Source organism: Babylonia areolata, chromosome 26 (genome assembly GCF_041734735.1).
Source record: "Babylonia areolata isolate BAREFJ2019XMU chromosome 26, ASM4173473v1, whole genome shotgun sequence".
In the NCBI taxonomy this organism is placed as follows: domain Eukaryota; kingdom Metazoa; phylum Mollusca; class Gastropoda; order Neogastropoda; family Buccinidae; genus Babylonia; species Babylonia areolata.
In genome coordinates this window covers 32034719-32045882 of record NC_134901.1, presented here as the reverse complement: position 1 = coordinate 32045882, position 11164 = coordinate 32034719, and the positions used below count along the sequence as shown (strand labels likewise).

The 11164-nt window shown below is 41.1% G+C and overlaps 1 protein-coding gene across 1 annotated transcript in view; it reads right to left on the bottom strand.

Annotated features, from left to right (window-relative positions):
* Nucleotides 1-798: 798 nt before the first annotated feature.
* The window catches only part of LOC143300719 (2,5-dichloro-2,5-cyclohexadiene-1,4-diol dehydrogenase LinX-like), an 86759-nt gene continuing 76393 nt past the window's right edge, over nt 799-11164 (bottom strand). Inside the window, exon 10 of the mRNA XM_076614597.1 lies at nt 799-1153. Coding sequence (XP_076470712.1) covers nt 989-1153 — 165 coding nt within the window. The 3' untranslated portion in view covers nt 799-988. The remainder of the gene's footprint in view (nt 1154-11164) is intronic.

The following is an 11164-nucleotide window of genomic DNA, read 5'->3' as shown; positions in this document are numbered from 1 at the left end:
CTGCTGCTGAGTCACTTCGGTGGTGTTCTGTAGTGCCTTAACGCACTTAGTATACCACCTAATGAGCCCACTACTGACGACAATAATGGCTTAGTCATGGAGCCAGACTGAGTGAGCGTCCCACACTCCACTCACAGAGTGGAGAACCTTAAGCACGTCCCCCCAAGGACAGTTCCCCATGAATCTGCCGATAGCGAAAACCTTGGCAGGGACTCACCCCGAGCAGGTGAGTGGAGGGGGATCGAAACTGGGGTCACCATGAGAACAGGACAAGAAAGGCCACAGATCTCGGCACAATTTCTTTGATTTTTTGTCTTTTTTCGCCTTGGTGATGGAGGAAGAGGACGACGATAGTTCTATCGAGTTCCATTTTAGGTTTGGGATCATACAACAAGGCTCTACTCCATGTTTCCTTTCATTTTGATATCCAGGCGTTAATCAGACCCGAGAGATACAGACATTTGCAGTGTTGGTCAGGAAATTTGAATAATATACACAAAGATGCACCCGTGAAGTATGTGATACACGGCTGTGTGGTCCCAGTCTTCCCATTTTAAGCTCATACCACACTCATCTCCGGGTAGGAATGGGCCGCGGGTTCAAAAACAAAAACACCTCCGCTTGGAATAGAACCCGTGTCCTCCCAGTCGTCAGCCCGTGACGCTACTTCCAATGGCGGATGGTAGACATCTGACAAATGTACTCAGAAAGTCAACCGATGTAAAAACTATTGTCATAATGCTTATATGTGTGCACACGCAAACATATATGTCGAATATGCAAACAAACACTGAAACAGATGCAATGAGTCTTTTACTTCACCACTCTATGACAGTCAGTGTAACTTTATTATGAGTCTGGAAGGCACTGCTCTTGTTTCCCCGTAAAAAAGGATACACTGAAAAATAAATGTTTCTTACCATGTTTGTTTATTTTTATTTGCTGTCAGCAACAGAGCCAGTCACGTATAAAAGATTGAAACATTGGTTTACATGATCTCACTGCTGCCGTATCTACCACAACCGTCCACCGCCAATATTTCTCCCGTGATGAAGGAACTCTGATCAGAAGCCAGAAATGCGACTGCATGGGCAATGTCTTCCGGCACCCCCACTCTTCCCACCGGATGCGTCCGGACTTGATCTTTCAAAAACTGACAAGAGGAAAAGTAGAATTGTTATCTCTCTCTCTTTCTCTCCATCATCGTCATCATTCTTGCTTTTAGTATCACTGTAATTATTAATTTATATTGATTTTGCTGTAATAAAAACATTGTTGCTGTAGAGAGTGCACACATGTTTGCGTGTGTATGCAATCGTGCGTGTATGTGCATACACACTCGCACTTCTTGTATGTACTTCCACATGTGTGTGTGTGTGTGTGCACGCTTAGTGTCGATGCAGAAAACGTTTTACAAATACTTCTTTTTAATCTGCCTGTGCCTGTAACTACTCCATCTCGAAATTACATCATGGGAGTGACTATGGGTATGTGCCTTAACTCGTTCCTGTGGCCAGAACGAGCCCCACTATGGCCCAAAATACACCCCCTCTCAAATTGTCCTAAACGACAAAACATATCATTTCAAATATATAACATCTGAATTTGAGAGGGAGTGTCAATCTTAAAGGTGACTGACAACTACTGCTTCTGAAGTGAAACTTATCGTGTGCTTAAGATCATAAGATAACTTATTGTTTAAAAGATGCTTGGTGTGGTGGCACACAGTTAAATCCTAATTAGTACAAGTATAGACATACATACGCCGTTCAGCTGATTTGCATACACTCAGAAGCACACAATCTCAGCTGCATCAAATACCCATGCGCCCGCCATGTCTACATTTCACACTCGTTATAAGAAATTACTAAAAACATGTAAAATGACCTTCAAACATAAACAAGTAGGTTACAATAATAAGCCTGTAAATCAAGGAGTTTATAACATAAATAAATGATTGAATAATCAAATATATAAATAAACGAGAACAATAAAAATAACAATAATAGTAATAATAATAATTTTAGGATAATAACAACAACAGTAATAATGATAACAACAATGATACTACCACTACCACCACCACCACTACCACCAATAATGATAATAATGAATGAATAAATAAATCAATACTACTTGACCTACTAGAAGCTACGCACAAAATGGAATTAAAATACAACACTCGATACCTAAAAACTGACAAAAGTATTAAAACTGAAGTATCAAAGAACACACACACAAACACACACACACACACACACACACACACACACACACACACACACACACACACACTAAAAATTATCTAAACTTAAAATGAAGAAGAATAAATTGATAATACACGATGAAAAATATGAAAAATAAGCACAATCAGTATAAGGCTTACAGTTATAAAAATACTGAAATAAGCACAATCTAAAAATAAGCATAATCAGCATCTGAGACTTTCGGTTATAGATAAAACATAATTAGATGGAACTGCTCTCTACATCACTTCATAACAGACCAGACCCAAGTTAAGATTTCCGAGACTAAAATATCAAGCAAACACATACACACACAGGTGCGCGCGCGCACATCACCCATACACCACACACACACACACACACACACACACACACACACACACACACACACAACTGAATGTACACATCATAATCAAAACAGTCAGCTCACTGAACCAGGCAGCCAGGCACCAACCCATCAAATCGGTCAAAAACACTCAGTCACACAATCAGTCAGTCGATCCAGCATGTGAATGTGGTGAGGAGTATCACAGTTCAGAAAACCTGTCAAGTGGACAGGGGTAAGGAACGGGGAAGGGGGGCGGGGGGTTGGGGGAGCGGGGGTGGGGGGTAGCGCTGGGGGCGGGGGTACAATTCAATAAACCGGGAAAGGGGTTGGGGTAAAGAAACGGGGAAGGAGGGGGGCAGCGCTGGAAGGTGGGGGTTGGGGGTGGGGGGTTAACTTATCTAAATAAGTACTGGAATGGCAGATGATGGCACCAGTTCAGACCTCCAAGGTTCTTCCCCTGAAGTCGTTCAGGCCTCGGATGGCGGACGGGAGGAACGAGGCTCTGAAACGCGTTGTCCTGCACCTCATCGACAGCAAGCGACCAGAGTCCCAATGTGTGGTGCAGTCTGACAGGGCAGGGTGCAGTGGATGGTCAGGGTCCTGGAGAATAGCGCAGGGTTTTTTTCCGGCTTGACTTGGTGTAGGTGTCAGTAAGGGGGGTGACGTTCTGGCCAATGACCTAGGCTGCAGCTGAAACAATCCTGTCCAGTCTCTGCCTGTCAGCTTTCTTAAGAGTGCTGAAACAACACCGCTGGTTGTACAGGAGAACAGACTGGATTGTAGACTGAAAGAGCAGGTTGAGGATGGTGTTGTTGACTATGAACTGTCTGAGTTTCCTCAGAAAGTACATGCGTTGGCTGGCTTTCTTGCAGCAGGCGTCGATGTTGGGGGTCCACTCTAGCTTGTTGTCGATGACTGTGCCAAGGTACTTATAATTGTGCACAATGCGCACTTCCCTCGCCCATGATGACAAGTGGGTCGATGCTATTTGAGTTCCTGCGAAAGTCGATCACCATCTCTTCGGTCTTGGCGACGTTGAGCTCGAGGAAGTTCCTGTCACACCAGTCCACCATCTCGCCGACCGCATCACGATACTGGGTTTCTTCAGAGTCCCGCATCAGTCTCGAGAGGGATGTGTCATCTGCAAACTAGATCTGCAGGTTGCAGGTCTCTCTCGTGCGGCAGTCAGCAGTGTAGATGGTGAAGAGAACGGGGGAAAGGACACATCCCTGTGGTGATCCGGTGTTGGTCTGACCCGCTGAGTCCTGTTGGTCAGGAAGCTGAAGCCCCGGGAGATGATGGTGGGGTTGACAGCTATGGACAGCAATTTTCCGATGAGGAGATGAGGCTGAATGGTGTTAAAAGCACTCGAAAAAACCAGCCGCCGTGGCGAAGTGGTTAGCGTCGCGGACTGACGGCTGGGAGGACGCGGATTCGAATCCCATCGGAGGTGGGTTTTTCGGTCCGTGGCCGGCTCCTACCCAGAGTTGAGTGTGCTGTGGGCTTAAATGGGGAGACTGGGACCACACAGTCGAGTGTCATCCACTTCAAGGATGCGTCTTTGGGTGTGTTGCTCTAATTACCTGACCAACACTGCAAGTGTCTGTATCTCTCGGGCCTGGTTAACGCCGGGATATCATTATGACAGGAAGCGTAGAGTACAGCCTTGTCACGCAGTCCCAAACCAAAATGGACCTCCACAGCAACATCGTCATCATCATCGTCATCTTCCTCCTCCTTCGTCGTCATCAATATAAACAAAATTGTCTCAAAGTCTGTGGCCTTTCATGCCCTGCTCTCATGATGACCTCAGTTTCGATACCCCTCCACTTCTGTGCTTGGGGTGAGTCCTGTCAATGTCGTCAGTGTCGGCAGATTCATGGGGGGCTGTTGTTTGAGTGACGTGGTGGTTGTCTCCACTCTGGGAGGGACGCTCACTCAGTCTGGCTCCGCGACTGAGCCATTATTGTCGTTAGTAGGGGGCTTAGTAGGTGGTGTCCTAAGTACGTTAAAACAGAACAGGCACCACTGAACACCACCGAAGTGACTCAGCAGCAGTGCAGGGTCTCCTCTGGTGTGTGGCCTCCTGGCGACCTAACATCGATGGTTCCCTGTGGACTGCCGACTCTGGAACTGCGACGGACGAACCCGGGTGTGGCCGTGTATGGGGGGATCTAAATGAGCGGCGTGGGAGTAATGCCACTGAAACGGTGCAGATGATGGGGCAGCCAAAAAAAAAGCACTCGAAAAGTCCACAAAGAGGATCCTGGTATGTCTTTGGCTTGTCAAGGTGCTGGTGGAGATGGTACAACAGCGTCAGGATGGCATCATCTGTGTTCCGGTCCCCGCTGTAGGCAAACTGAAATGGATCTTGGTGGGCTTCAGTCTCACTCTTGAGGTGCTCGAGGGCTATCCTTTCTGCACATTTCATCGGGGCCGATGTCAGCGCAACAGGTCTGTAGTCGTTAAGGTGGCAGGCAGTTTTCTTCTTGGGCACTGGAATGATCGTGGAAGATCTCCACAGCTGCGGAACATGGCCCTCCTGAAGTGACCGCTGGAACAGCTCCTTGAAGACATAGTCCAAGGAGTCACTGCAGGTCTTCAGGGTCTTGCAGCCAGTGCCATCAGGATCAGTCTTCTAAACAGGTTGTGGACTTCCTCCTCATGGATGGTGACTGGCGATCCGGACATCTGGTGTGCAGCATCCATAGCCCGCCGCTGCTCATGGCTGAAGTCACGCTGGTCGAACCGTGTATAAAACACGTTCAGTTCGTCGGCCAGCTGCATTTCATCATCTGCCTGCAGGTCAGCTTTCTTCGGCTTGTACCCAGTGATGTTTACAAGTATCAGGCCGAATCATAGGTGATTTAGAGCCAGTTAGCTAAATCCTTGTGTAAGGGTGAAGGAAACTGGCCGATAGGACATGGGCTGGTACAAACGCCGTACATGGAGATGCTATTTTTTCCGCTCTGTTGGTCAAGGGGTGTTAGCTAAATTTATTTTATTTCCCTTGCACAGAAGGTTATATTTCTCCATATAAAAATAAACACCACAAAGGTTTTTTTTTAAGAAGAAGAAAAACAAAACAAACAAAAAACAACAACAACAAAACAATAATAGCCAGAGAATGCAACACAGTAAACATTTCATAAGTTCACATTACATTGTAGTAAATTTTGCCTCTCCCTACCCCTCCATGCATTACACACTCACACCAACACACTCTACGAGAGAAAGAGAAAAGAAAAGCACAAAGGGGATAGAAAGACAAAGAGGGATCTTGAGAGAGGTTCGTTTCGTTTTCGTTTATCATGACTGTTCATGTAAGATGATGATATTAGACTGAAAAGCAATGATATTATCATTATTATTTCTATCATCATGATTATTACAACTATTACTTTGAAATTATCATTTCTGAAAATCAATGGCAGGGGAAGAAGTATTCAAATGAAAAGGGGGCGGTTGATGGGGGGGAGGGGGGCGTTCAGAATTCAGAATGATTTTATTGTATAAGCCTCTGGCCCATTACCATGGGGTGAGAAAATGCACAAAATGACAGTACGTTAGATACAATTATGTTTACTTCTTATGGTTAATATATCTTTGTCGTAAGTCTAAAGCTTTATATACAAATATTGCTAGTCTTTTAATCAGATATTCATTTGTGTTTGACATTAGAAGAGGAAATCTGAAAATGATGGTAAACTACAGAATTTATTAGGAATCGATTCATCTCTAAGTGTTTTATGATTGGTGCAAATCAAAAGAAAGTGGATTTCAGATTCGATACAGTTTTTGCAAAGAGGACAGTTATGACTGCCTTCATCTGTTGTCGCATTAAAGTTTATGAAGGGGCCATTCAATGGTGACATTCCTACCTTTAACCTTGTAAATACCTTTCTAATATGAATGTTTGAGAGTTGGCAAAGATATGCACTTACAGACAGCTCGTAATTAAACTGTGAATAATCATAACAGAATTCGTGGTCATTGAGAGCTGCGTGCCAGTCTTGGGTAAAACAACCATTAAGTCGTTTTCTAAATTAATTAATAAATAATCTTATGTTACCAACCCCTTGTGCTCCCCACACAATTCCAAAACCAAATTTGAAAAGAATATTGCTTACTTTACAGGCCAAAGTTGTGTAATTCCTAGTTTGTAAATGTATCAACATATTACACAACTTTCGGGGATGTATATGGTCAGAAAGTGAAGTAAGTCTGAGCCAAAATGTAATGCACCATGCAAATGTGTTTACATATAGTGGATGACGTCCAGTTTCTCCACTGACTAAATGCCTAGGAGTTGTAACGGTAACTCCAAGATTCTTGAATTTTTTAACGGCGAACAAATGTACCCTCTCAATTATTTCTTGATTACCCGAAAGACCCCATATTTCTGAACCATAAGTTAAGATCGGTCGAATTTGACAGTCAAACAATTTAAAAAAGACATTGCTGGAATGTTCACCAACTGACCAGAGCATCCTAACTAAAGCTAATACCCCTTTTCTTGCACGGTCAACGAGATCGTTCATAGTGTGTACAAACGATAATATGGTTGATAAGTAAATGCCTAAATATTTATACATGCTCACCATCTTCAATTCATGATTTCCAAAATACCACTTTTCTCTTGATGTAATATAACCATCATTACGAAATATTACAATGTTAGTTGTTTTTTTTCTCCATATTAACGGTTAATCTTAGATTCTCTGCACAACCATATAACGTACTGAGCTGAAACTGAAGACAAATCATACTATCTGAAAATAACGCAACATCGTCTGCGAAAAGTAGTATGAATAAATCAATAATTTCAGGAGAAAGTTGAATACTGGGGAAGAACTATTCAATTGAAGAGGGGGCGGTTGAGGTGGAAGGGGGGACGCTGAGAGAGAGAGAGAGAGAGAGAGAGAGAGAGAGAGAGAGAGAGAGAGAGAGAGAGAGAAGAAGAAGAAGAAGAATGTGGAAAAGACAGAGTAAAAAATGAAAATGGAGAGGGTGAGTGTCAGAGATTGGAAAAAGAAAAACATAATATTGGAAGGGTGTGTGGGAGGGGGGAGGAGGGAAGCAGGATTAGGACAGAAAATTAATCAATAAAATTTTAATATTGTATGCAATACTTCTATAGATTATCATTTGAAAAGAGGATGATGTGGGGACCTACTATAAACAACCAACCGGACTATTTAACACATAACTAGCAAACTTTAATAAATAGTTTTTTGAAATATATAACCTTTTCCCCAAAAAATTAACATTTGAAACTTGCAACACGTGTTCAATAATTTCTTGAGGCAAAAAAGATGTCATTTTTAAACAGCGGGTTAAAACGTGCTCTACCGTTAAACGACCCTTGCAAATGCATTCAATATTTATTTACATGGGGCATAACCTAAATGCCATGCTCTTCACAGTTCTGCTAGTTCTTTTAGCATTTAACAAAGCAGAAATGTTAACTTCAAAAGACAGAAAGGAATTTAGCATATTTCTTTCTTCAACAATATTACACATTTCACATGAGATTGAGAGAGGGAGAGAGAGGGAAAGAGGTAGAATTCGGCAATTACGTTGAGAGAATACGGAAGCTCGTGCACAGATGGGAAAAGTGTGTGACAGTGCTGGGAGACTACGTTGAAAAATAAAAAAAAGTAAGCTTCTATCTGTATTAGAAGTCCTTATACCGAAAAAATCACCGTATTTATTGAATGACCCTCGTACATGTGAAACATGTACAAAAACTGGGGGGAAACCCGCACAGACCATCCGAAAATTTCAACAGAGTGCAATGAACATAAATAACAAGTAACAATGTATCACACACACACACACACACACACACACACACATACACACACACACACACACACAGAGACACACACACACACACACACACACACACACCTAAACACACATACACACATTTCCTAATTATAATAACAGAATAGAAATCAATCAAAAAAGTGATAACAACAACAATAATAACAACAACGTTAATAATATTATTACTGTATTTGTATTTTCAAACTTTTAAAAATGAGATAGAGAGCTCAGAGAGATACGGATACGGATAATTTATTCATGTATAGGCCATTGCCTCTCATGAAGGGGTACATTCACATGATCATGTAAGAAAAGCAACAAAAAAACAACAAAAAATGAGCAGTGATATCATCAAAAACAACTTCAATATTCTAAGACGTCAGAGTTGATCGCAGTCTAAATGCTTTAAACAAATAAACTGACAAATTGCGAATGGTCTGTTCATGCTGAGAAGCCATGAGTAATGCTAATCTATGCTGACTGGGAAATTTACAGAATTTGGATGATATATACCTTGTTCTTAAGTCATGCAGGACAGGACAAGTTAGGACGAAATGTACTTCATTTTCTTCCTCCTTGTTGCAAAGTTTACACCTTAGATCAGTTGCATTATGTATTTTATATCGGTAATAATGTACTGCAATATCAGAAATACCAAGCCTAAATCTTGCCATTGAATACTTTAAGTGTCGATCTATGTTTAAAAATAAATACGTTTTGACATCCGGTACGGTGCAGAATGTTCTGTAAACATTAAATCTCTCGCTATTACTAATATGAAAATCCCATTCCTGCCATCTACATGCAACTACCCTTTCTTTAATTACTCTAAGAAATTCGTCAATACTCTCTACGCCTTGGTTTAACCAAACGTAACCAAATCCATATATATACAGTTTACAGCGGATGTTCGAAACCCAGTTTCTTTTGTCACGTGCATCCAGATCGAGCAAGGTTCGATATGATTTGTGTGGTAATCTAGACGCATTCATTCTCGTTAACTTAAGCCAATAACTAATACATCTTATACATGAATTTATATAAATAGGGTACCTGTTTGTTTCACCATATACAAAATCGTTAGGTGTTCGCATTTCTACTCCTAAAAATCTCTTGAGCGCAAACAAATGTACTTTTTCACAGAGAAATGCTGCATTATCTAAGCCCCATATCTCAGCACCATATTGTAACATGGGTTGAACTTGTGAATCAAATAACTTTAAAAGCGTATTCATGGAATTATTTTTTAGCTTGTATAATTTCTGTAGAATACACAACAATGCGTTTTTGGCTCTACTGACTAAGTCACCACATGCTGCCACAAAACTCAGTCTTGTAGTAAAATAAATTCCTAAATATTTGTATGCGTTCACTACAGGCATAGACACTCCATTGTAAGTCCATCTTTCTCTGGCAGCTAAGTACCCCCCCTTTCTGAAAACAATGATATTACTTTTATCCATGTTCACTTTTAAATGTAGTGCAGAGGCTGCACGAGACAAACTATTCAGTTGCGTTTGTAAGCCGATAACGGTTTCAGACAATAAGGCAACATCATCAGCCAATAACAATAAAAACAGCTCTAAATAGTCATGTGTGAATGTTGCACCATGCTTTCCCTCTCTAATAATTTCGAATGCTAACTCGTTAATGAATAAAGAAAACAACACAGGACTACAGGCATCTCCTTGCTTCACGCCTCGGGTACAGTTAATGTAATCAGTCAATTTAGCCCTACATCTGATTCTTGCTTTGACACTGACATACATGCTATGAATACATTTATAAAGTTTACCTCTGACACCATTCTTCCAGAGTAGAGGCCACAGTAATTTTCTATCTACAGAATCAAAAGCCTTTTCGAAATCGATGAATGCAACATAAAATTTACGATTCAGGCAGAACTGTTTCTGTATCAGTGCTAACAGCGTAAACATATGGTCAACAGTAGAGTAGCCCTTTTTAAACCCTGCTTGGTGTTCTCCCGTCAAATCAAATTCTTTTACCCATTCTTGAAGTCTGTTGTTGATAATTGTACTAAATATTTTACTACTAACGTCGCACAGTGATATTCCTCTGTAATTATTTACCTGATTAACATCACCTTTTTTAAATAAAGGAAGAACAATACAGTCACACCAACTATCTGGGTAAGCACCCTTGTCAAATAATGCATTGAAAAATTTTACAAAAAAGTCAACCACTTTGTCCCCTGCAAATTTTATCATTTCCCCAATTATGTCATCTGGACCGGCGGCTTTACCATTCCTTATCCCTCTTACAACAAGCAATACTTCTTCTTTTGATATCGGACGGTTCATGGGACTATATACATCTAGATCATCATCTTTATTATTAATAGCATTACTGTCTTCGGCTGTACTTTCTACTTCTGCCTCTAATTCAAGCAGGCCTTTAAAGTGATTAAACCAGTCATCAACTGTTAGTCTATTATAAACTTGCTTTCTTTTAAAAGATACCCCACGCACAGTTTTCCAAAACTCTCTTTGATTATTTACTGAAGAGGTAAGTTTTTCTAACATTAAATCATTATACTGTCGTTCCTTTCTTATTAACAAATTCTTGTATTCTCTCCTTGCAACACAATAAGCATCGCTGTCATCTTTATTCCGCGTTTTTCTAAATACTGAAAGTATTTTTTTTGCCTCAGCCTTACTTAATTTACATTCTTTATCATACCAATCATTTTCTTCACGTTTAGTCAAATGAATTTTCTTTTTCATACAATCAGCATGTC